Source organism: Rhododendron vialii, chromosome 10a, assembly GCF_030253575.1.
Source record: "Rhododendron vialii isolate Sample 1 chromosome 10a, ASM3025357v1".
In the NCBI taxonomy this organism is placed as follows: Eukaryota; Viridiplantae; Streptophyta; class Magnoliopsida; order Ericales; family Ericaceae; genus Rhododendron; species Rhododendron vialii.
Genome location: NC_080566.1, coordinates 31,052,122 through 31,079,352, shown reverse-complemented (window position 1 = coordinate 31,079,352; position 27,231 = coordinate 31,052,122). Strand labels below are relative to the sequence as shown.

The 27,231-nt window shown below is 39.8% G+C and overlaps 1 protein-coding gene and 1 non-coding gene across 5 annotated transcripts; both read left to right on the top strand.

Annotated features, from left to right (window-relative positions):
• The first annotated feature begins 1,374 nt into the window (after positions 1-1,374).
• Positions 1,375-25,791, top strand: LOC131303683 (4-alpha-glucanotransferase, chloroplastic/amyloplastic). Of its 4 annotated transcripts, none has more exons than XM_058330667.1 (16): positions 1,375-1,861; positions 4,275-4,337; positions 5,391-5,479; positions 5,570-5,630; positions 14,466-14,544; positions 16,352-16,488; positions 16,602-16,760; positions 16,863-16,939; positions 19,189-19,328; positions 19,421-19,452; positions 19,538-19,612; positions 21,897-21,969; positions 22,097-22,185; positions 23,138-23,182; positions 23,968-24,117; positions 25,488-25,791. In XM_058330667.1, the coding sequence occupies exons 1-16, from the start codon at positions 1,514-1,516 to the stop codon at positions 25,590-25,592; spliced, it is 1,722 nt and encodes a 573-aa protein (XP_058186650.1). In that variant the 5' UTR covers positions 1,375-1,513; the 3' UTR covers positions 25,593-25,791. The 4 variants fall into 4 exon arrangements, with proteins under 4 accessions (XP_058186650.1, XP_058186651.1, XP_058186652.1 ...); XM_058330668.1 differs by having other exon boundaries at positions 1,438-1,861; positions 16,352-16,492; positions 16,606-16,760; XM_058330669.1 differs by lacking the exons at positions 22,097-22,185; positions 25,488-25,791 and having other exon boundaries at positions 1,438-1,861; positions 23,968-24,116.
• Positions 15,687-15,793, top strand: LOC131305814 (small nucleolar RNA snoR100). The gene has a single exon (XR_009193371.1). It is a non-coding gene; the product is annotated as a small nucleolar RNA snoR100 (small nucleolar RNA).
• Positions 25,792-27,231: the final 1,440 nt, after the last annotated feature.

The following is a 27,231-nucleotide window of genomic DNA, read 5'->3' as shown; positions in this document are numbered from 1 at the left end:
AATCGACACGCATCAATATCAGAGAAAAACTCATCCTTCCGTATATATATACACTCATACATACAATGGGTTGAAAAAACTCTCCAGGAACCACATTCTGACATCCCGCTCTCCCTCACCTCCGTTGGTGAACTCTCCGAGTGCTCTCTCTAGAAGAGCCACAATCGGCTCCCCCATCACGCACACATAGCACACGAGACAATGGGGAAATTATCCTATGCTTCACTCATATGGGGGAATATTTTGAGTAGCCTAATCCAAAATCAGATTATGTTTACACGGGTCAAAAGTTTTAATGTAAAGGCATCTTTAAACGGTATTGTTAGTATCAAAGTGCTTAATATCTCCTCAAAACCCATAGGTTTTAATGAAGGTGCAACTTTATTTACTTATTCCTATAACGCTCCTAAACACCAATGGGTCAATTGAGACTTGGCTTACCAGGCCTTTGCCCAAGAATCTCCCCTCTTGCACTTTTCTATAAGCAACATGCCATTCAAGACGCTTGAACCCTTGAGCTTTGGCTCTAATATTATTAGTTAGAATCAAGTACTTTCTATCTCACTAAAACTCGCACTATACGGGCACAACTACTCATAATGTATAGCAACTCTTGCGGGGGAGGGCAATTCAGTAAAGTGGGGCACCATTATTTCATTATTCATAAGAGGCATTTAACAATTCACAATTACCCAAAATTAGACTTAAATATTCATTATTCATAATAATCCATATGCTTCCAAAGTTCTTATAATGGATGTGGTATGTTGAGGAAAAATTTTGTAATATATCCTCTCTTTTCTTCACTCTTTATATTGATTAGAATAATTAGAATTTTAGATAAAGAAAAACTCAAACTAAAAAAAGAGACCTTAGATGAGGACAAGTCTTTGAATAGTTATATCTACACTCTTCTCTTCTCTATAGATACAGAGCATACCTGTCCATTATTCTTACAGTTTTTATTAATTAAAATTATTGGATTATTCTAGAAAGGTAATCTCAGATAAAAAAGAAGATGAACCTAGAATTAAGGCTTTTCTAGTTTCCAGAGAAGACAAGATGAGCCTAGAATTAAGGCCTTTCTAGTTTCTAGTTAAGGGATGGGCTATATCTATCTCGATGGCTAACAAATGTACGTTTAATTTCTTGGTTTTTGAGGTGTGTTGAATTATTATTGAGATGGTAGTCCAGTTAGTAGGGTTTACTATCCTCCTCGACAGAGACGTGGATTTGAGTCCCGGTCTTACGGCTGCGAATGAGTTTTCAGACCATTAAAGGGGAGCATATGCTAACAGTGCACCATTTGGTGTCATGGCGACGACTCGAACCTAATATTCCATGGACAAGCAAGTCACGCCCAAGGGGAGAGTTTCAACGTAGGTTGCATCTCACCCTTTTTGATTATGAAAGAAAAAAAAAGAAAAAAGGTGTGTTGAATTCAAGATTATGTTAGGTCTCTTTTTCCGCATAATCAATTAGGAGTAAAATACAGATATAGATTTCCAATTCCATGGCGAACTCACTCTCACTCCTCCCCTCCCCTCTCTCTCCGCTTCCCAAACTCTCCAACCCCTCCACCGCCACCACCGCTCTCCGCCTCTTCCCCTCCACTCGATCGAACACGCTCATAACTCGCTCCACCCAGTTCACGGTTTCTAACCTCTCCGCCGCCGTCGGGGAAGACTTGCCGGAAGACTACGCCGACTGGTTTCCGAAACCCGATCCATACGTCCAACGAAGAGCCGGCGTTCTCCTCCACCCGACATCGTTTCCCAGCTCCTACGGCATTGGAGATCTAGGCGAACAGGCCTTTCGGTTCATCGATTGGCTTCACGACGCTGGTTGCTCCCTCTGGCAGGTGAACTTTTTTTTTTGGAAATGCATGGTGTCCTGGCCCGCTTGCACGCACCTTGGAAATGTCTTCCCTCCCCCCGCCAGGGGTGTAAACGAGTTGGACCTCCCACAGCCAGGGGTGCCAGGGGTGTAAACGATGTTCGAGCTAGGCTTGTAAACTCAAGCTCTAGCTCGGCTCGTTTATATTGAAGCTGAGCCTTTAACGAGCTGAGACTTGCTAATTTACTTAATGAGTCTCTTTAAACGAGTCGAGCCTGTACAAACAAGCCGAGCTTTTGCGAGCTTGGCTCAGCTCATTTAGTAAACGAGCCTAAAAATCGAGCTCAAGGTTGAGTCGTTTACTAAACGAGCCGAGCCACGAGCTGCTGAGCCCTACCCACAGCTTCATAGGCTTACGCGTGGTTGAGGACCTGAGGTGGTCCAAGAGTTCCAATCTTTTCACCTATTTTGTATTGGATGCTAGCACCTAAAAGCGGATTTATCCCAACTTACTTAAAAATGGTTGATGGGGAGTGTTTGTTAGCAGTTCTGAATAATCAATTATTTTGCTTTTTTAGCTTATCTGAACTACATAAAGTGAGGCTAAAAAAAAGTAAGATTAGTAGCTTTGTTACTTATTTTGAGTTGACAAAGTTACCGCATCAAATTAGACATTGGTTTGGTAACAACTATTCTACAACTTATTTAACCAAACAGTTTACAGTTCTATCCATAGTTATAAATAGCCACACCAAGCATATTTGCAACTTATATTAAGTCTTTGAAGCGAATAATCAGAAAATATATAATAACAAACAAGGCCTAAGCACAATGGCTTTTTTGTTCGAAAAGCCTTTTTTAACTTAAGAATAGGATGCTCCACCACTCTAATCAGTGGCGAATCTAGTAATTCAACATGTGCACAGCTATGTAACAACCAACTTAAACATTCATCACCAAAAAAGAGTATTGAATGCCAATTTCCGAAAGTTTTTAAACTTAGCCATATGAAGATGTTCTAAACATGAAAGTCCTCCTTTTTAAGTTAGATTTGATGATTAAAGGAGGTGCTTTGTTGTTTTTTTCGGGAAGAAGTTAAATTAACTTAGAATGGGCACTTGTGCAATTATTTAAGAAGATAATTTAAAGGAACTATATGTAGGGGTATTGTTGCTGGGTTAAAAATCTAGGGGAGCATGTGACTCATCGTCCCTCATTATATCTGCCACTCAGCACAATCCTTACTTTTTAAAATCATTTCAGCTAAATCATATTGGAAAGTGCCCAACATCTCTCTTATCTCACATGCTTCTCAATGTTATAAAATTAACTAGAACATGAAAGAACTTTGTAAGAAAAAGTAAAGGATGCTTAACTTAATATAGGTATGGAAGATAGTTTTCCAAAATCAATCTTTTGGACCAATCGAATTCTAATTAACATTACCTTGTTTCTTTTTTCTCTGTCTTTTCTCTTCTTCTCACTAGTTGGAAGAAGGGGTGGACCTTAATTGGGGGAGGGGGGGAACGTGCTACCCCCAGTTTCCAAGAAAAGGAAAAATTCTCCATTCTTCCCAAATTGCTTGTCCTTTTTGGAGAACCGTGCATTGTGCATGCAAAAATCATGTGTTTATGTGATTTTATTTATCAAAAAAATGTAGACCAACTTTTTCTTCTCAATGAAATCTTTAAATTGGCGTAAAAAATTTTGGAAAAAAAAAATCATGCTAATACATTATTTTTTGCATGGAAAATGCACAATTCCCCAAAAAGGGCGGGCAATTTGGGATAGAGGGAGTACACCATTGGACTAGGCACTTACCAGCTTCAGAAAATTCACAATTATCATATGGTATCTTATGAAGTACATGATAATCACTTTGGCTTGTTCGTTTTGGATACTCAAAACCCCTACGCGCTGTCCCTAATAAATTTTCTCTATCTATCTCTTTCCACTCATTACACTTTAAAACCTCCCTCATAACCCAAACCGAACAGGGTTTGATTTCTCAAATGCACAGAGTAGGTTTTCGAACGAACCATGAACCGATGTCATTTTTGTTGAAAATGACACGTGACGTTAGACATAACGTTCACTTCACAAGATGAAGAATTAGGTTTTGATACCAATCAGAGTGTACTTCCGAATCAGTAGATTTGAAGGGACAAGCTGGTTTACTTGTAGTCTAATATTTTTAGATGTTGAGCTACTTTTACAACATAGTTCATCTAAAAATCGCACTCCATAATTTTAATATACTGCTTTCCGCTTGTACATACACATTCAAGAGATTTCCTTCTGAATACCTCTCTGATATTGTGTTGCTATTTTTGAAGGTTCTTATTTTCTACAGGTGCATCTACATTGTTTTCCAAATTGCATATTACCAATGTGTGTGTTCATTGATGTTTACTCTTATTTCAAAACTTTTTTTGCAGGTTCTTCCTCTGGTTCCTCCAGGGCGGAAAGGTAATGAAGATGGCTCCCCATACTCTGGACAGGTTACAACATTCGCTAAATATTTAGTTTGTCAATAGTGTTTTCTTTACCTAGAAAGCATTTAGTAAATTCAACACAAAACCAGGAAGATTAGATTATTGGAGGCAGCAGGTTATCTGCATTTGGTTGCAGCAGTTATTATTGGGCAACTCATGCTTGATATCTGTTGGCAGTCTGTACAGTGATGCTTTGTTTTACACTATTTGCGTTGCTAACATTTTGAAGGCTATTGGTGTGTATCTAAAAAGCACGGAAACGGACACGAGATACGTGACACCAAAACGACATGATACGAACACGCGAATACCCTATTTCTCAATAGTGTTGGACACGGAGATGTTGGGTTTACGGTCACTAATATATATCAACTATATTGTTATGTTTATATATACCATAAGCATACGTGCCAAATTATATAGTAGATGAGGTACAATAAGTTATCAGTCAGCAAATCCTTAAAAGTTTTGCTAATGAAATTTAAATCTTCCAATTGCATATCATAGTGAAATGTCAGATTCCGAAATCCTTGATAATCAACTGTTAATAAGTGTCTAAGAAGTGTCATTCACATTTATTTCTTAGTGATAGGCACCAAAGAAGTGTTGGACACATCACAAAAAGAGTATCAGGCACGTGTCTGAATTAAGATTTGGATTTTCTAATAATGGACGCGGAAAAAAGAGTATTGAACTCGTGTCAGACACAGACACGCGCCACCTTCTTTAAGTGTCGGTGCTTCTTAGGTGTGCATTGATTTGGAAGTAGTAAGCTGTCCAGCTTTCTGTAAGATGCATTGGTTGTTAAAGTGAACTTCCCTAGCATCACCTCGATACTTCTAATTCTGCTGACAAATAGAAATAAATGTGGATGGTTCTAGGCATCAAAACACACTTCTCTGATTTTCAGAATCTCTTATTTAAGATCCATTTGCTCACTAGATCCCTTTGGACAAGAACCCTTCACCTCCTGGAATGCATATAGTATGATCTTTCTAGGTATTGGAGAACAAGTTCTACTGAGTACTGACAGTAACCGGTCTTGGTGATTGCTTTCAGGATGCAAATTGTGGTAATACCCTTTTGATTTCTCTTGAGGAGCTCGTGAAGGATGGTCTGTTAATGAAGGAAGAGCTTCCAAAACCAATGTGAGTATCTTGATTTGAAAGGGCATGATCATATTTGCCTTATGTATCGGCCATATGGGGTGCGTTGTGCTCATTACGCCATCATAACAGTGATGGAGACTGTGTAAACTACTCAACCGTTGCTGACGTCAAAGATCCTCTGATAGCCAAGGTAAAGTACAAGAAATCATTATCAGTTTGGTCTGGTGTTTAACTTTTACATGGAACAAGCAATATTTCCCCGAGGTGCTTATTTATGGGGTATGAACTACCAGTAATTATTGCTATTTGCTACAAAGTTAGTAAACATCCTCTACACAAAGAAACATTATACGTTTTCTCCATTCCATGCGACCAATGCATGCTTAAAGAGTTGACTGTGCATGTTCTGCCCCAAGGCGGGCACACTTGTGCTTTTTCGACGCCTGCCCATATGCAAAAACTTCAAGACTACTTTTGGAGGGTATGGTAGAACCTATGTGTTAAGTCACGCAGGGTAAAAATTTGAACAGGTTCAACTGACACGTCGCCCTTGCTTTTTCGTGTTGAAACTTTGTTTCTTGTGTTATAATCCATTCCAAATCTAAGAGGATGCAAAGAGGTTGCTCGAGGGCTCATAATGAAATTTAATGTATTCCATACGTATTGGAAAAATTACAAAACTTGTCTTGACTCTACAAGGGTTCTGGGCCCCGGAGGGTCGACGGGGTATGGGAGCCGCAGCTTGGAGTTCCTTGATCAATTCATGGCGCACTATTACGCGCCCAATTGAGACTAAAACATAGAACTAGTAAGAGTCAAAAGGTACGCTTCGTAAAGACAGTATAGCCACCATTGTTGGTTTGAACCCACAACTGTTATTATGGTAATCACATGAAAGATTAAAAGTGGAGTGGCAAATTATAATGCCTTTCATAACTTTTGTTTAGTGGGAGATTCTACATGCGTTCTGTAATAATAGCCACCATAGGAATTACAAAACTTGTACTTACATAGGAACTGTTGTAATATATATAAAAAGTGAGCGAATTTGAAGGACTATGTTTACAAGCACCACTTTTCAATTCGGCTCTATAGAGTCCACCCACTAGCCCGAATCAACACTTTGTTGAAAAAGATGAGAGAGACCTATACATTATACACAGTCATACATGAGACTTGATGTGATACGATACAAACTTTTTGACATTTCTTGCTAGTTGCAAATCTTTATGTAATTAAGATGGTGTTTTCACTCTTCTACTATTTTCCAAGTGTTTGCACATATATATTTTTTTTAAATTTAACACTACTTCAAAATTTCCCTTCCTTTTTTAGTTGAGAAGTTTAATTGCATGGTATATTTTGAAAGTAAAAGGATTTATTTGTTTTACCTATCTTGTATAATGAGGTTTTGAATGACACCACCGCAAAAAATTCCTATAATCGCCACTGACAACAAAAGGCATTGAAATTACACAAATAAAGCCATTGTATGGATTACGATGTGAATAAAAAAGCATTGAACAAGAGTACAATGCATGCCAAGAACAAAAAAATTGATAGGCTGATTCAACTTACGGCAGTAAATAATTGATCAATGTTGAAATTCGTTGGAATAAAATAACTCCTAATCGATGGTGTTTCATATAGTTTGATGTACAAAAAAAAAGAAAAAAGAGAAGCTCCGCCGCTAAAGAGAGAGAGAACCTTAAAACTAGATCTGGGGGAGGGGGGCCTCCGCCTCCTTCACCCTCCTCCCCCCGTTCCCCCCCTTGATCTACCTGCCGTCGTTTTCCTCCCCGCTTCCCCCTCTCGTTCGTTCGATTCCGATCCTCTATGTCTTTTCTGGTGGTTCGACACTTGTGATGGGGTTCCATCCGTGTTGTTTGGAGAATCTTGTGCAGCTCAAAGCTGGGAAGGCGTGGTGCGTGGTGGTCTGGCAAGCAGCGGGCGTCGGTATGGCTAATAAAGGTGAGGTTGGAGTTAGGGCTTCGTTTTGTTGTTGCTTTTCTTTCCTTTTGCCGGCCGTTTGGCCTGATAGTTTTCGGCTGGTCTCCCAGTCCAACTTGTACTGGTCTAGTTTTCCTAGGTCCAGTGGGTGTTGGTGGTGGGTTAATAATTTTAGGTTTAGTTTTGGTTGCTTTGTCTGAAGTTTTCAGCTGTTGTGTTCCTTTTGTGCTTTCGGGTTGTGCCGGCAATTGTGGTTGTGCGTTGGGAGGTTGCTAGAAGCTTTGGTGCTCGGGTGTGATGTTCGGTGCTTCGTCGTGGTCATGTGGGTTTGCCTTGCCGGCGGTTGCGTTCCAGAGCCTGTAGTGTTAGCAAGGCTCGCATTGGTGTGTCCTACCCATACTTGTTAGGTTTGCTGTCGGTGGTTCACCGGCACCGTGCCTGATGATATGGGTGTGCCGGCGTTAAGCATTATGCTGGATACCCTACCCGCCAGATTACATCTTGTGCAGAGCGTGGGTTTGAGTTGTGGATCCCGAGGGATCCTATATTACCAGATCGGAGACGGGTTCTAAGCCCTGCATTTGTATGGTCTGCGTTCATAGTAGTGCCTTTGGAGCCTCTTAGTGGATGTGCTCCGTGTCTAGATTTTGGTAGTTTTGGTTCACTTCTGATTTTTGTGATGTAATTTGTATGCCTTCAGGCTTCTCCATTTGCAATGGATTGACGTTTTAAAAAATAAATAAAAATTTACTTATGGTTTTTGATTAGCAATAGCTAAACAACCTACAAGGTTATAAAAAGGTGTGGCTTAGATTTCTAATGTAGTATTTGATAAAGGTTCTTGCCGGGTTGGTGTGATGCTGGTAATGGTGCGGAGTTAGATGATACCAACTCCAACCGACACCAAAAGAAAATTACTATTTCTTCTCCAAACCCGAACGTAGGTAAAAAGTTGAGAAATACCCTAATTGGGGAGGCTTTGGGTTGGGTTGGGACAGGGCAGGGGATACTGTGATCCCCAACGTCAATATGGTAAAGTGACAATTTGTAAGGAATGATTTGATGGGTGTTATACACAGTTGACAATTAGGTTTTGATTTTCTCAATTTTAGTTCCCTAATGCTATAAAATGTTAGTTTGGGCTACATTTTTAGGGGTGTTAAGGACTAGGCTATATTATGGGTCTTAAAAGTCTTTGGTGGTTGTTTGGGCTAACTGAGGACTAGGCTACGAGGTTGACGAGGAGGAGTTTTGGGCCAATGTGGACGAGGAGGAGAAAATGTTATATGATGACGGTTTAGATACTCATGGAGATGGTGTGGTGATAAATGAGAGTGAACATATTTTGACATGCAGACACTTGTTGCCTGATAATTATATAGTAAAAGTGTTTCGACAAGGTCATATAGATGATTAGGTTAGGGTTGCTTCATATCGACGAACATAAAGATTTAGCTATTTTGAAAGTGAAAGGAAGCAGAAGATGTCGCTTTTCACTTCCGTGAATTTGGTGATAGCAAATTTATACGCATAGGTGAGAATGTATTTGCACTCAGCCATTCTGACCAATGGAATTACAGTTTTGTAGTGGATGAAGTTGCTCATGCTAGCAGAACAGTGCGCCATATTCCTAGTTACCATTTTGAGTATGGAATCCCCGACAACAAATTAAAGTATATTCAAATCAACAATATGCATGGTTTGAAATATGTTTCACATGGAGCTCCAATTTTTGACTTAAAATGGAAAAGTGGTCGTGTTGATATGTTACACAAAAAGCTTTGATTTCGTTATCTCGCTTGAGCCTCTAAAGATTGTGGTTGAGGTTTGCAAGGAAAAGATAGAGGAAGGCCGTTGAAGATATTTAAAATGTTGACAATAGTTTTACAAGCAGAATCATGATGTAGTGTTTTTATTTTCTTTTTATTCTTCTTTATTAAGAAAACGAAAAAAAAAAACACTACATCAAGATTCCAAGATATGAGTGTCAACATTTAAATATCTTAATTGTCTTCCTTTAGCTTTTCCTTGCAGAACTCAACAACATTCTTTAGAGGCTCAAGCGGGATAGCGAAATCAAAGCTTTTGGTGTAACATATCAACCCGACCACTTTTCCATTTGAGTCAAAAATTGGAGCTCCATGTGAACCATATTTCAAACCATGCATATTGTTGATTTGAATGTACTTTAATTTGTTGTCGGGGATTCCATGCTCGAAATGGTATCTAGGAATATGACGTATTATCCCGCTAGTTTGAACAACTTCACCCACTACAAAATCGAAATTGTAATTCCATTGGTTAAGATGAGTGTGCAAATACATTCCCACCCATGCGTATAGATTTGCCATCAACAAATTCACAGAAGTGAAAAGCGACATCTTCTGCTTCCTTCACTTTCAAAATTGCTAAATCTTTATCCCCGTCGATATGAAGCACATCTGCCTCCTAAACATTTATATCACCTGGTCGAAACACTTTTACTATATAACCATCGGGTAACAAGTGTATGCATGTGATAATATGTCCACTCTTGTTTATCACCACACCGGCCCCGTGAGTATCTAAATCGTTATCATATAACATTTTCTCCTCCTCCACATTGGCCCAAAATTCTTCCTCCTCATGGCCTAGTCCTTAGTTAGCCCAAACAACCACCAAGAACTTTTAATACCCATAATGTAGTCTAGTCCTTAATACCCTGATAATGTAGCCCAAACTAACATTTTATAGTATTATATCAATACGTTATCAGCAAATTCTCTTAACAAAATCAATATACGCCCTCCTTTTAGCTTTAAACCCTTGATTTTTCCAAATTGAAGTCTCTCAAAAATTCCCTTGAGCAATGTTTCAAAACCCGGACAGTCACACCTGTTAACCCGTCAACTGGCTTGTATACCGGGTTGATTTGACTAAGTAACCGTTAGTTTTGTAAAGAGGCTACTTTGTCAAAATCTCTCTCAAGGACCGGTTCAACTGTCAAACCGAAGTTGCTAATGGCTCGAACGTCGGCTTTGCGTATGCCGGGTTGATTTGACCAAGTAACTTTTAGTTTTGTAAAACCAGGCTACTTTATCAAAACCTCTCTCAAGGACCAGTTCAACTGTCAAACCGGCAAAGTTGCTAATGGCTCTAATGTCGAACAGGCAAAGCCGCTACTGGCCCAAAAGAAGCGCTCTCAAGGACCGATTGAACTGTCGGAGCCGTTACTGGCTCGAATGAACCACTCTCAAGAACTAGTTGAATTGTCAAAGCCACAAATGGCTCGAACGAACTGGCGTGTTAAAATTTCAACTCTAAACACTAGTTTGGTAGGTCTCTGTTAACCACTTCAGCCACGTTATAGATTCCCTAAGGCCTAGGAGCATATTTATAATGTAAATGATAACTTCTACTCTTTTTTGAAGCCGATGTGGGACTCAAACATACCATTCCAGTGACTAAGGCGTAAATTCCTTGCCCTCCGTCAAATTGTTCTCATCTCCAGATCCTCTCTCTCTCTCTCTCTCTCTCTCTCTCTCTCTCTCTCTCTCTCTCTCTCTCTCTCTCTCTCTCTCGTGAAGATTACTGAAATTCGAGACGATCGAATCATGATCTACCTGAATCTCATGTTTTGAGCTCAAAGAATTCTAAATCCAAATATTTCTGGTTGGTCGGTGATTTGCGCGGGATCTCTCTCGTTCATTCTGGTTCGTTTCTGGCTGGATTCAGATGAGGATGGATGTGCAACTAATTTTCCAGTTTTGGATGGTTTGCTGATGAAATAATCTGGTTTTGCTCGTGGTGCTTGGGTTTCGCTTGTCTCGAGTGATGGTCGTGTGGATTTGATTGTAATTCTGGCGAAGGTGACTACCCTGACCTATGATCATTTCTTGATTACGAACTCTGATGGCCCTGCAGCAATTCAAATTATGGAATTATCTGCTGAGGTTAATATGCTTTGAAAGGCGTTGATAGAGAAGGGGCTTTCTGTTAGCCCTAGGTCTGTTCTTCCTACTGCTGGGCCTCCGATTGCTACTGATGGTAAGATCCCTTCCCCTGTGTCTTGGAAGGATATGGTTGCTCCTGTCAATCCCTTAATTTCACGTATGAATTTACATTTCTGCCCTCCTATTGTTGATAATAAACTGTGTGAATATTCCTGAGGCGGTTGATAGTGCTGGGGTAGATAGGCGGAAGGATTGGGTTGTTGGATACTTTGTTGACAGGAAACTACCATTTACTGCTATTAAGAGCATTGTTCAGAAAATTTTGGACAAATTTGGCCTTATGGAGGTGCTTCCGAATGAGGATGGCTTTTTCTTTTACCAATTTGATAAGGCTGGGACTTCTAGACAGGTGATAGAATCTGGCACTTGGCATTTTGGGGGTAGGCTTATGGTGCCCAAACAATGGCACCCTCACTTGAATCTTGTCAATGAGCAACTTGCCAAGATTCCACTGTGGGCCCACTTTTACAATGTTCCTTTGGAACTCTGGACTGAGGAGGGTTGAGTCATGTTGCAAGTGCTATTGGGAAACCTCTTTATGCGATCACCTATCGGAATCTTGCAAGAGGATTTGCCAAGATTTGTTTGGAGGTCGATGCTTTCGCCCCTTTGCCTGAGAGTTTTGATTTGTCTTTACCTTCAGGGGCTTCTTTTTTCCCATTAGGGGTTGGTATCCATGGAAGTCTCTTAAGTGTGATTCCTGTCATGTTTTTGGTCACGAAAGTTGTGAAGCTGAGGAGGTTCCAATGGTCTCTAGACAACAAGTGTGGGTTGCAAAGCCTCCTGTACTTAGTGTTGTTGGTGCCCCTTCTACCAATATAGCTGCTGTTGTTTCTCCTAATAAAGTTAGTCCTCTGGCCGGTGGTTTTGTGGTGACTTCTCCAATCGTGTTGCCTCCTCCTATGAATCACCTGGATGATATTGCTGATGGTTGTCCTGATAATGGTGAAATGGAGATCTCTAAGGTTGGGGTGGCTCCTGTTATGGATTCGAAGAGGAAGGCTGCTATGGTAGGGTCTGATCATGGTCAAAAGCTTCTGTCCCAGTCACATGGCTCTTCTTCTGGTACAAAAGCTGGGGAGAATATGTTTTCTGTCTTGCAAAGCTTGCAAGGTGACGAGGGCCAGGTATCTCTGGAATATTCTGGTGGTGATCCTATTACTTTACCCACTGATGAGGAATTTGATGCTGGTATGACTCTTGATCTGACCTCTATGGTTTCTCCGCCTAAGAAGAAGGGAAGGGGTCGTAGTAAGGGTGTAAAGAAGCCTATGAAAGATGGGGATTCTGTTGCTCCTCTCCTTGGTGGTCCGGGTGGTAAGGTTCTATCTTCTTAACCATTCAAAATCGGTGCTTGGAACATAAGGGGCCTTAACAATCCCCCAAACAAAAAGAGGTTAATGTTAGATAGCTTGATTTAGATTGTTGGGCCCATGTTCTAACAGCATAAGCTTTTGGGATTATGCTTTTTGGGACTACTTGTAACTTAACATGGTATTGGGTTAATGTTAGATAGCTTGATATAGATTGTTAGGCCCATTTCCTAACAACTTAAGGTTTTGGACTACTGGTAACTTAACATGGTATCAGAGCTCTTTTGCGAGAGGTCTTGGGTTCAAGTCCCTCTATCTGCATTTGTCCCCCGTTTGCATTCTGCTTCTCCCCTTCGTATTTCGTTTCTCTCTTTCTATGAAAATTTGCATCTCCATGTGCAAGACGGGGTTGCACATGAGAGAGGGTTTTAGATAGCTTGATATACATTGTTGGGCCCATTTCCTAACTACTTAAGCTTTTGGGAGAGTTGGTAACTTAACATGGTATCAGAGCTCAGGTTGCAAGAGATCTTGGGTTCAAGTATCTCCTTTTGCATTTGTTTCCTAGTTGCATTTGCTTCTCCCCTTCGTATTCTATTTCGTTCCGTCTTTGAAAATTTGCATCTCCACGTGCAAGACGGGGTTTTATGTGAGAGAGGGTGTTAGATAGTTTGATATAAATTGTTGGGCTCATTTCCTAACAGCTTAAGCTTTTGGAAGAGTTGGTAACTTAACAGTTAATTCCCTTATTTTTTCTTATAAATTGTTTGTTGTGGGAGTGGTCGAGACTAAAGTTAGAGACAATAATATGAGAGTGGCTATTTTTCCTTTGTAAGTTTCAAGAACTTGGACATCTTGTAAGTTTGACTGTTTTGCCATGGATTGTTCCTGAAATTATGCTTCGGTCCCCTGCATGTTTCAGAAATTTACATTTCAGCCCTTGGAAGTTCCTAAATTTACAATTCGAGCTCCAAAACTTTCTGAATTTTAAGTTTGTGCACAAATGATTCTGCAATTGCAGTTATACAAAATAATAAGAAATGCATGGACGGGTGTGCTAATCAGTGTCCGACGAATGTCCATGTCCAACATGACACACCCTTCTTCAAAGTGTCCGTGTGTTTCAGGCCTGGACGTTTTTTCAGTGTAGGAGATTAGAGTCCCAACTCTTATTTTCTTTGCTGATACTAGACGCACCATATAAAATTGTATGTTGCCGCCTTGAACAATTCTATTAATGCTGGGCCGCTGGCAATTCACTTGAAGAGAAAAGGGGTTCATCATTCATTTCAAAATTGATATTTAGAAATTTTGCATCATTTAACAACGTTCTGCCCTCGTCTTGTTTTGGTTTTCCAAAGTTATAGTGAGTGTTTTCCAATGTTAAAGCTCAGTGTCGGAATATAACTTGTTCGTGTTCTTTGTGCCTTATGTCATGCTAAACCTGCACATCATGAATCCCATTGTTTAGGCTGTGGGATCGACTCTGTAATGCCACTTTCAGAGGGCATGCTAGATACAAATGCCTTTATTTCTGTTTTCCAATTTGTTTATTTCCTCTTTTGTTTGTAGTACTCGGGTTATACATTTTAAGTTTCTTTTTGTGCTGCGAGATATCTATATTACATTTTCTGGAATATTTGGAGCCTTAGTTGGCTCGATACATATATGGTGCCCAAGTTGTTCTCTTTTTAAATGTATCTGCCTGTTCGGGTTTCAAATTTTGAGTTTGGACCCCTGTTGAAAAAGGCTCTTCTATGAATCTCTTAGGCTGCAAAGAGACTGGTTCTGAGTGAAGGGGATCTCAAATGTCAGCTTGAAGAGTTCAAAAAAGACCCTGATGTTACAAGTAAATATTCTCCTCCTCCCCCTCCTCCTTTTATGACTTTCTGTGAACCAGAACTAAAAATAAAAAATAGTTGAAGAATTGCAGAATAAGACATTGAAATTATAATTGTAATTCTTAGGAGTTAAAATTTACTGGAGAAGTGGTACGTGCTTGTATGTCTCATTGTTTCATGCTGCTGCATTACTCATGCAAACAAGTCAGATGACATAACATGGTAGCAAGCAATCACTGAGATTGTTGATTATTGATCAACAAGGCAAGTCATTTATATTGAGGTATTGTCATGTTTAAGGGCTTTAGATAAATGTCGCTTTGTTACTTCTGATGGTAAGTTTTTTTTACCTTGCCTTTGATTTGCCTAGACTATTTTTGTGAATCGTTTGACAGGTTTCTCACATAAAATATCACAAATGGAGTTACTACGCTTTGCCTAGTCACAACCTACCAAAAATAAGAAGCTTATTTGCATCAATAGACTCCAAATAATTTATTCTTCATCGGAAGTTTATTTTCATGGCAACACTTGTTAAGTAATTTGATATCCTTCATTCTCTTTATCTAGTGACTCTTGTTTGAAGCTATGTTATACATACTCTTCTAAATGTATAAAGTATCCTCGTTGGACACTGGACTTTCAAATAAGCGTATGAGATCTTTGCATGGCGTGTTTAGTTTTACATTCATCTAGCATGCATACTTTGTCCACTTTCTTATATCATGCATGAAATGCCTAAGGTACCTTGTGAGTACTATTCAGCTTAGGGAATAAAAGATATATTGTTTAAAAAAATGATACCATTTTGGCATGTACCCGACTCCTTGTGTTCTTGTATAGAACCTAGAGGATTCTGGCACTTAAAAATATAGCCGAACACTCATCAAGGCCATGTGACATAGGTTTAGAGCCGAACACTCGTCAAGGCCATGTGACATAGGTTTAGAGTTTTTATACTTGCTGATATTTGTTTTGCTTTTCCTATCTATATATTCGTACACCAACAAGCACCCATTAAATAGAAATTATACTTGTGTATGCCAGCCCACACATTGGAGGATCAACTTGATGAAATTTGTCCTCAAGCATAAATTTATTTGACCTTGCCATGTCCCTTTTCGTTGTGCTTTCCAATGCTCTGGACTATGAAAGAAGGAAGCATGGTAATGTGCACAAAATTGATTTGGGTCTCTAGGCCTGCCCTCTCTAATGTCTTTCGGCTTTGATTTGGGGGCATGGTTCCGCAGCAAAACGTCCCTTTAGCTCATCGGTTCCTAGAGGTATAGGGGGCCACTATTTTAGTGGTATTCTGAGAGCAGCCACTTTGTGCATATATTGCCAAAGGTTAGGTCCGTCTCTAATTCTCCCTTCCCATGACCCCAATGATTGGGGACTAGATGGGTTCCGTTATTTTGCCATGTCCCTTTTCCATGGAATATTTCATATGGACCAGTAAAGGTCCTGCTATAGATGAATAAATTCACTGGAAAAGTTCTGGTGTGAAGAAACTCACAGAAAAGTCGAAGACCAAAAAATATGGCAAGATGGATTTAATTATTCAACAAGTTCAATGATTGACTTTGTTATCATTATTGATGGACTTAGTTTTCCAGCAAGTTTCGACTTCTATTTTCATATGCTCCCATTTTACATTCTGGAGAGACAGTCTCAACTTTTTTGCCCTATTTACTTTCGATTCAACCAAAATAAACTCAAATGCGATAGCTAAATCAATCTCTGTGAATTTTATGATAGTTGTCTGCAAAGGGCTTTGCCCAAAAAGTATTTTACATAACTTTTACGAATGTGCAGGTTGGCTTGAAGATGCAGCTTATTTTGCTGCCATTGACAACCATCTAGATACATTTAGTTGGTATAATTGGCCTGAACCATTGAAAAATCGCCATCTGGCAGCCTTGGAAGAAATTTATCAAAGCCAAAAGGATTTTGTAAGTCCCCTAAGCCTTTGATTGTGGGCTCGTACTTTTGCACTACAGCTTGGGTTAATTCTGGTGGCACTTACTGAATAGTGACGATCTAGTTTGTGATTTCACTTGTGCAGATAGAAATTTTCATTGCGCAACAGTTTCTATTCCAAAGGCAATGGAAAAAAGTCCGTGACTATGCACAGTTAAGGGGGATAAGCGTAATGGGAGACATGCCCATTTATGTTGGTTATCACAGTGCAGATGTTTGGGCACACAAGAAACAATTTTTGCTGGTGAGCTGTTACTAATTGGAAGTTTGGGCTGCTAATAGCTAAGCATGCCTATAAAATACTCATATCCTCATGCCAGTTGCTAACCATACAATTGCCAGACAGAATAGGAGCGGCTTCCCTCTTCTAGTGAGTGGGGTTCCCCCTGATGCCTTCAGTGAAACTGGTCAACTGTGGGGCAGGTCTCTTCTATACTGCGTTGCTGATGCGAATAAGCTTTTTCTTTCCCTCTTTTTATATGTGGTATTTTTCTCAAATGGTTCCATTTATAGATTCTTTGGATATACACTTATGGGCTCACTAAACCACATACTGAATTCTCCACCTTTTGCTACTGGTCTGCCTATTTGACGAACTTTGCTTGCGTGCATGGTGTCATATTACAAATTGGTCCCAAAAGCTTGAGGCATTAGGAAATAGGTCCAAAAATTTATACGAAGCCATCTGACTATAAAGTGAAGTCCCACGTTGCCATAGTACAAAAGTAAGGTGCATTACATAAGTGAGAGGGTGTTCTCACCTCAAAAACAAGCTTTACGATTGGATTCTACCCATGACTGTGTAACACTAGGACCCCCTCTCCCATCTTGTGTGCGAGACAGAAAACCTGAATTCGACTATGTGCAGTTGTGTACAAACACGCACACTAGAACAATTACCAGAATAGGTTTAAACCTTGCACCTTTTGGAGACTGAGCTCTATATGACACTAAATCACTAAATGTTCCAAAAGCTTAAGCCGGGGAAATGGCGCCAACAATATGTCAAGCTGTTAAAACTTGGACAGTATAATTAAGCATTATTAACTTTTACACAATTATATGAGATATCGATGTATCAGAAGTTGCACGTCTGGGTCAAAGCTAAAGGTATATCATTCTCCCAACAATCGATTACCAGTGTTGAGTTTTCTTAGTCATGCTCAAAACATGGAACACAATAGTTTGCTCATTACTAGTGTTAATTATGCCAGGCGTATTTGGTGCTAGGCTTTCCAAAATAGCCTGCAATCTCCTCACCAAGGCCTGACAAAGTCTATTTTATAGTTTGGATGTAGCGCTTGAGTGAGTCACACATCATGACAGATGCCTGCAACCAGACGTTCTCCATGGGTGCATCATTGATCACACACTTTCTCCTAGCCTTTTTGCCTTTGCACTCTGCATAGATTATAGTTTACTGAACAAAAAGAAGAGATAAAAGCCAAGTTAAACGCTAATATATTTCTCCTTCTCTAACATTAAAGCACCTAAAGGCCTTAATTGTAATTGCTGATGGCTGGAACATGGGTAGTTCTAGTGCCTAGAACTGGAACAATCATGTGGTGTGTGAACAATACTTTAAATTTGGTCCAGTTGTACAAGCTCGCATGAGATACAGGGATAGTCAAGGAACTTGTGGTTGGCAGTGTGAAGCAAAGTCCCACATCGCCTGGGTACCAAAGTAATATGAAGCATATAAGCGTGAGGACACCCTCACTTCAAGAACTAGCTTTTGAGATTGAGTTCTACCCTAGACCGTGTAACAGGCAAATCCTCTTGGTATTCAAAGGAATTTTCCATGATGGGTACTTCTCAGGAGATAATCCAGCCACATTTTAACAAATTTTCCAGAAAGTTTCAGAATGTCTTTTTCTTCCCCTTTTTTGAACAGGTCAAAGAATATGAAATTTAGAGCATGCTTCCAGTGCCTGACTAGCTGGGGCAATTAAATATGTCTGATGCAAGGTTATCAAAATTTTGGGTGCAGTTCCAACAGAAAATGCCTCTCAATTCTCCCTCTTATGGTTACAACTTGAGTGATCATTTTTTCCCTCGCTTAAATGCGTTCAAGAATGTAGATACTAGTTTGTTTTATCATTTATGCCGATTTTGTACATTCTAGCCTTCACACCTTTTCTCGTTCTGCTCCCTGGTTACGGCAGCTCGATTTGCACAGATGCATTCTTGTTGACCATTAAGAACTCTGTTAAGATGTGAGGACAGGACAGATTTTAAGGATGTGAAATTCAGCCACCCAAAAAGATTACCAATAAATATCATGGAAAGTGGACAGTTGTGATAATTTGTCAGCGCGTTCTCATTGATTGGTCTGAATTGTTAGATCAATTGTTTTAGTTATCCTCATACCCGTAATTGTCGATTCACAAATTCTTTAGGCACTTTATCGACTCCAACTTTTTATGGCTGAATTACTGGTTACTGCAACCAGCAGCTGTCATAGGATGCAGAGTGGTAACATTCGATCTCAAATAGTTCCTTCCGTTATTTTTACCACCTTTGTCGTTTCTCCTATTTTAGTGTACGTATTTGATTTTTATTGTTCCTTATTTTTTTAATTTAGAGGATGCACATTTAACTGCCAGTCGAAGGATGTTCACAGTTTGGCGTTCCGACCTTCTTACTAAGCAACTTCGTCTTTGACTTTACAGCCCTCTATATGACTGGAAAGCGATGGAGAAATATGGATTTTCCTGGTGGATATGTCGATTACAGCGTGCACAGGATCTATTTGATGAATTCAGGATAGATCACTTCAGAGGATTTGCAGGCTTTTGGGCAGTTCCTTCTGGTGAGCTTGAGCTTGTGTGAACTTATAAAATTGGTGTGATTACTATTTTATATTTCACAATAATATGTCTTATGGACCTCCTACATCTGCAGAAGCAAAAATCGCAATGGTTGGACGATGGAAGGTCAATTCGTTAAATCCGAGATCTCGTGATATTTTTCTCTGGTTATCCCTCCATTTCACTCCATATGATCTTTTATTGACTGTAGGTGGGACCTGGAAAGTCTTTATTTGATGCCATCTACAGAGATCTCGGGAAGATTAATATAATAGCAGAGGACTTGGTATGTTCCAACTCCTTCAGAGTTGATCTAGAGCCTCAACTCTTCTGTCTTTTCTTTCGAAGTCCCAATCTGGTTGTTGTGTAATAGCCCTTGTGGAATTGTACAGTGTAAAATATTTCCTAAATATTAGAAAGTTGGATCTCCACAAATTAAATTCTGGTCCTCTGTTTCTTGCATTGATCCATACTGCTTCTGATAGTTCTACCAAATTTATTGTTTAATTTCTTCTAGATGTTTCATTATGATGCGAGGAGAGCAAACTTATGTTAATGAGGAGCAGATGACAATTATACTCGATGTTTTCCATGTTATTTTACATGAGGAGTATAGGGTGAATACTCCATTAAAAAGTATTGAGAGTTAAGACTGTTAAGTGAGATTTCACCACAATGTTCCTGCTTCCCATACTAATGGAAACTCGCTCTGTCGTTGTTCATTACCCAGGAAGAGCCACACCCATTTTTTGACATAACTGACTGTGACCTAGGCATTGAGGCTTTCGGGGGTAAGTGACTTGGTGGTTGCTATCCAGAATGGCTATTTTTGGGAGGGAGTCATAATTTTTAAATATGGTCTGGAAGCGGGGCACTGGATTTCCAAAGAGGTTGGTAACTCTTATGGAGTAGGTATTTGATTAAAAGGGATTTGTATTTAGGAAGGCATTGAACAGACACAGGAGATTTGCATTGGAGATAACAGAAGGATTAAGTCTTGGAAAGAAACATGGTTCAGGATGCCCTTCTTTTGAGGAGTTTCTAGAGTTATACTGCATTGTGGTGGACAAAAAAGCTTGGGTGTTAGACTACTTGAGGATTTCGGGGGTAGGATTGGTGGCTTTAAGCCGTTGATGAGTTCTTTGGCTTCGATCCCGTATGGATGTTGATTGGCAATAGGTCTTGGTGTTGAGAGATAGGAGTGGGAGTTTTTCATTTAAATCCTTCTATTATCTCCACATCAAGGGAGTTAAAAACATCATTCTTCCTCAAAGGTACCTCTTTTGTTTGGACTGCAGTTTTATGCTTCATCCTTAACATTAACAATCTAGGAAGGAGAGGCTATTTGCTTTCCAAAGCTGTTGTAAGTGCCACAATGATGGAGTGCTGGTTTGTCACTGTCAAACAGTGACAGAGCTTCGGGGTTTGTTATCCCTTTTTTTTTTTTGGTTTATTGGATAATGCTGGCCTCAGATTGCAGCTCTACATTCAGGGAAGAAAGGATATCCTTCCGAGAGAGTCCTAAAAGCATGGAAGGCAACACCTTGCGTCGTTTTGTGAAGTTCATGGAGTAAGGTGTTGTGAAATTTGTGGTTGAGATGAATTAGACTCAATTATGTGCACAGGTTCCGCCCCTTTTAGCATCTTATCAACTATTTATATACGTAGTATCAAATACAAATCTGTGACAAATGCAATAAAGCTTAGCTAGAGCGGCATTGACAGTAACTTAGAAGAGAGCTTTGCAAGAGGGGTATCATTGAGGAACTTATAAGAGAAGAGAGTTGCACATGTTCTTAGGTGGACAATCTAAGCCAAATCCTGGAAATGAAAGCACCTTATATCCTTGTTCAATTATCTAAATGGAGCATTTTATCACAACTGGCCTAATGTCTTTACAGCTTCACTCATGAGGACATAGTTTTCTGTTCTTTATATCAGTAAGTTTTTTAAGGCCTGCTACTTGGTCTGTGTGTCGCCAATGGTCCACAATCATGGGTACAATACAGGCCACATGACATCGGCGGTGCAAAGCAAACCAAACCAAACCAAACCGAGCCTTATGTCCCAATCACTTGGGGTCGGCTACATGAATCCTTTTCCTCCATTGAGCTCTGTCAAGGGCCACTTGTTCACACAAACCTACTATACTCATATCGTTGCGCACCACAGCATCTAATGTCAATTTAGGTCTACCCCTCCCCGTAGCATTGCTACCCAAAGCTATCCTATCCGCTCTCTTAACTACTGCATCTGTCTATGTAGTGCACATAGAGTGTCCTAGCATGCCCCAAGAGTGTTCTCGAGTGTTTCTGAAGTGTCCAACTTGACAAAATCTTGGAAAGAAAAAGAGGACCCTTTGCATTTGAGTGCTGGACACGTGTCTAACACCGGCATGTGACCTCTAGCAAGGTGTAATAGGTGCTTGCTTATTTGTCAGCATTTTTTTTCAGCATTAGTGAAACTTACAAAGCTTTAGATGATCTTGCGCTGGAATATATTTTGTTTTCTGCACTAACTTACTTAAGCTTGAATGCTTCTCTTCTTTCCTTGTTTCTGTCACATGACAGGGAGTAATCACAGAGGACGTGGTTGACCTTAGGAAATCCATTGGGGCACCTGGAATGGCTGTCCTCCAGTTTGGTACCTACTTTGTCCCTTCGTGTAAAATTGATTTTCTCACCATTGTTTTGTGGATATCTTTCCGAAGCAGGATTGAGTTCGTACATACATTGTGAATTGTTGTCCCACCTTTTCATTTTCTATACAGGGTTTGGAAGTGATTCTGGTAATCCCCATTTGCCTCATAATCATGAATACAATCAAGTTGTCTATACCGGGACTCATGATAATGACACGGTAAAATCCTCTTCGCCTTGTGTTTGTCTGTCATCGAAGATGATTATTTTTATAGGAGGCATAGTAAGAGTAGGGCCTGTACCAGGTGCTTTTGAAAACCTGGTTATTGTTCTTGAAAACAAAGAAATGAAAACAGTAAAGGAATTACCATTGGTAAATCTTCTCGAAACTTCTTTTAAGGAAATTTCCTCAAGAGCCCTTTTGGGAAATACTTAAATTATTTTCAAGTTGATTTGTACTTGTAATTGCTTTGCTTTCAATACATAACGATTTTTTTTTCATTCCAAAAAACCCTGCAATATCATATGGATCAACAGATGATGATCTTATTATCTTGACATTCTGAAAAGAGTTTCTGTTGTTGAATATATGGCTGCAAGTGGATGGATTCTTCAATTCCATTTCACAGTGCAGAAACCCAAAGTTGGCTTGAATTTCTAGTGAAGATCAACACCAGCCACTTTTTGTTGATTCCCTTGTCGCCACTTTAAATCAAACGCAAAACGTATTATGAAGCTTTTGTTTGCCTATATGTATTGATGGTTTGTGAAGCTCAAGTGTGGCAATTTGTTTGTTGACTGGTGAGGGAGAGATATGGCTTGAGTTTCAAATACTAGGACTTTGATGAGGGAAACCTTTGTAATATCTTCTCCATGTTTTGTAATACGCTGCGCGTGAAAGTAGGTACAGGCCGAACCACACAAAATTCATTTGTTTGTGTGCATTGTTGACCTTATGGCACACCACCTGTTTCCTTGGTGTTCTCTTCTGGCACCCTTTTAGTCCCTTTATCAGTAAATAATTCAGGAAAAGGTCCCCATTCTGATTTTACCCAGCAGAATAATGAATAGGAAACTGAATATTTGAGTTCACACATGGAATCTCAGATCAGATTAGTTTAGTCTACTTTTCACTTTGTAATCAGTCTGCTACTGGTTTCTTGTTATTTTAGATTCAAGGTTGGTGGGACAGCTTGCAGCAAGAAGAGAAGTCCAATGTGAGTTCCTTGTATCATTTTTCATATTTCTGTGGTAATTATTTGATAGCTCCCATTAACCCATGAATTCCTTTTAGCAAGTTAGAACAATATTTCATCACATGCTTTTGTTTTGATCAGTGTTCTAAAAGTCGTCCGCCTAGTCGGCGCCTAGGCACTAGGCGGTGGTCTGCCGCCTCGACTTGGAGCCTAGGCACTAAATTAGGCGGCAAGACGATTAGTTGGCACTAGGCGGGATTAGTTTGTGACTAATCGGCTAGGCGGGATTAGGCATTTAGGCGGGATTAATAGTGGGTTAAATATGTGATTTTGCAAATCTAAGGGGTAAACGTTGTGGTAATATACTAAGGGTTTAGTGCAGTTTAATATAATGTATACATCCACACTATACAATATAAATGATATATATATATATATATATATATATATATATATATCTAAACGTAAATCGATATAAATATAATGTATAACTCTACACTGTAGAAAATGTAGTGAAGTTACGTGTATATAGGCTTTGTTTCTTTGTGAAATTGTGTGTATGTAGGCTCTACTTTTTCTGTTTGGATGTTATAAAATGTTTTGTTCTACTTATGTTCATCATACTCAAAATTTGGGAAGGGGGGAGAAGAAGTTTTGGAAAAATTAAAAAAAAGGGGAAAAACCCAACTAATTTCTAGGCGCCGATTATCCTTGAATACTAGGCGCGAGCGCTAGGCGGTGCCCGGCCGCCCTACTAGCGCCTAGCAGCTTTTAGAATGTTGGTTTTTTGATGTTGCTTGTTTCAGGTACTGGAGTATCTTTCAATAAGTGGAGAGGATATTTCATGGGCACTAATACGGGCTGCACTCTCTTCTGTGGCCCGAACTGCAATAATACCCATGCAAGATATCCTTGGGCTGGGGAGTTTTGCTAGGATGAACATTCCTGCGACTCAGGTGAGACTTATATTTGTACTTGATGCTATGCCTCAAATGTTTTATGTCTAACTAGATCTTAGCCTTTTAGTCATAGCCTTTCTGAGTCATGATTCAAAGGTAGAGCGGTATCCCGTGGCGACTGATTCATCTAGGTTTTTTCCCTCTTTTTTGAAGTTTGTTCAGAATAAGGTTCAGCAGTGTCAGCCCAAAAGTAAATTATAGGTGAATTGCTGGCTGTTTGACAATATTTTTTGGGTTCTTCGTTGCTTGCAAAATGGTGAAGTGAAACATCATTAGCATCCCACTCGAAGCCAATTCGCAATGAGCGGAGAAGCTTCTCAAACTTATATACTAGTTGGAGAGGCGATAAGCAATAGAGTTAACAAACTCTTGTATTTCGTCACACATGTGACTCGTGACTTGCATGTGGAAAAGTAAATAAAAGAATAATAGTAACATAGTGATCACAACGGAAAAGAGTGCGCTTATGACACAAACTAAGGAGGAATGAGTAAATTAGCAACGAAGTGTTATGTATGTCTGTAAGCTTCGAAAAACCTCCGTTCTGATACTGTGTTAAAAAATTCAACTCAAAGTCCAAAGTGGAGAGGCTCTTGAGACTCATGCAAGTGGCAAGGCAATTTTCAGACCATGAATCGAAATTTCCTTTCTTTGGCTTGTGAATATCAATATATTATCGTGAATCCTAAGATTCGGAGAATGTTTTTGAAGTACGGAGTATAGTTTATGCTAGCTACTAAAGGTGAATTATGGAAAAAGAATTGGAAGGTTTTGGCAGAAACTAACTACTACTTTCTAATAGGTAAGATCCTTCATTATATGGCAAGAGATGCGGGTCGCTTTAGGGTTTTAGTATCCTTTATGGGATCGTTTTGCTACAATTTAGGAATTAGAGGAAACAAGAGTTTTAAGAGCTACTTTTGTAGAAATCATGTATTCATGGAGGATATCATACTTACCAAGATTCATAACTAATCGAGTTATCGTCTAATTGCTAAGAAAAAGTAAGCAAATTGTCTTGCAAAAGTTGAGTTCGTTTGATTTGACTTGCATCGTATCGAACTATTTTTTTACACGGTAAAAATAAGCCTAACTATCTTTAGAAGTTGCATTTTGACATCCTTGAATACAGATCAAAAAAAATACCATAAGGTTTAAGAATTAAGATCTTTGAATGATTCTTATTGATCGAATCCTTTAATGACCAAAGGATCTGAAAATTTTATGCGAGCATCGAATATTTTCGTTCTGAATGCTCAACTAGTTATCTTGTTGCATCTTTTAACAATAAAAGGTTTTGTGAATTATACTTCCAATGAATTTCCTGCATCTGCTTGTGTGTAATAGTATCTCTTACCTGTATACAGTTTGGGAACTGGAGTTGGAGGATACCTAGTTCCTCGAGTTTTGACAGTATGGGGACTGAAGCAAGGAAATTAAGGGCTATGCTTTCAATGTATGGCCGGCTTTAAATTACTACTGTGACTGGTGTGTGTTTTTTTTTGCAAGTTTTTACGTCTTCCTCGAGTTCCAATAAGGCCATGTGTGTGTGTGATCATACCACAGCACTAAAGCACCGAATCCTATCAAAAGAATGCCATGTGTTGCATGAATAAAACAATGGCCCAAAATTTTGAGTTAAATGAATGACTAGCTTCGCCTTTTAGTGCATTCTTCTTTAATTTTTTTTGTATGTATTTTTGTGATATTAATTTCACGCGTGCACGCAGAAAAACTCTTCTGTTATTCATTCTGGCCGTTTCTAGCAGGCTATTCCTGAAATATGCGGCTTTGTCTTGGCATTAGCACATTAATTCACTGGAGTAGTAAAGGGAAGGAGGAAGAGAAAGGAAAATTAAATGAAAAACAGAACTTAAATTACCAAATTTGGTAAGACCTGATGTATATTCTAATGTAGTACGCATGTGCGAGTGGGAGCTTGAAATTGTAGATTGGAAACATTTCAAACTATTAAAATTCGTGAGCGAGAAGGGTTTTTTTTTTTTTTTTTGAACTTCAAAAACTGCCTCAGAGGCTACAGAGCGAAATCAGAAAACAGAAGCGATACAATAGACTAAGGGGTGGCAGGCGGTGTTGAGGGCGGGGGTGGCAGGCGGTGTTGAGGGCGGCGGATCGGTCGGTGGTGGGTTTTGAAAACAATGCTACTCATTTGCCGTTAGGATTGCTTCGTGGAGGAGCTTTCTGCAGGTGATGCGTTTCTTCCCAAAGGCATGGTGCGGAGAAGGTGTTAGTGGTGGATCTAGCGGCTGAGGGCTCTGTAAACGGCGCTACTCGTTCGCCATTTGGGTTGCTTTGTGGAGGAGCTTTTTGCTGGTGGCGTCTCCCGTCGCTAGCGTTTCTTCCCAACGGCATGGTCTCGCACCTTCCTCTCTCGTCGTCTCCGCTTCCTATCGCTGCCTTCTCTCTTGGACGATGTTTCTTTCCTCCGGTTTTCGACATGCCGGTTTACCTTCACCTAATGGCAAGGCTTGCATCGGCGGGCTGTGGAATGTTGCTCGCTCGGCTCCACTGTCTCTTCTCCTGAGTTGGTTCGGTTTTGCCTAACGGCAGTGAGACGAGCCGTGAGGTGGTCGGCGTTTTGCTGTTTTGCTTTGCTGTGGCGGTCGGCGGCAGTTTGGTGAGTTTTGGTCAGGTGCGGCGGCGGCTTGTTAGGGATTGTGCTGATTGGGTTTTGTTGGGCTTTATTTGACTGGGCTTTGTGCCTTGTATCTGGGCTTTTACGACCCTTTGTGTTTGAGCTTATTTGTTTGAGTTTGTCCTATGATATCCGGGCTTTTAAGTCTTTAAGTGTTTGTGCTGCGTTCCATATGGTGTATGAGCCTATCCATTTTGGTGTTTTCTTTGTTGACATCTTGCCAATTAAGAAATTAGGTCCCCGGATTGGGCACATGATTAAAAATATGATGCCGTCCTTTTAATCTTTGTAATAATTAAGATTAAAGGGGGAACGAGCTCAGTACTTTTTGTTTGCAAAATGGCATTGAAGCGCACCAAACCATAGGTGTTTTTTTTGAACTGCTGCCAAACCATAGCTTTGACGAAGTAATTTTGGCACCAAATAGGACTCGCTCGTCATTTGAAACCTTAAAC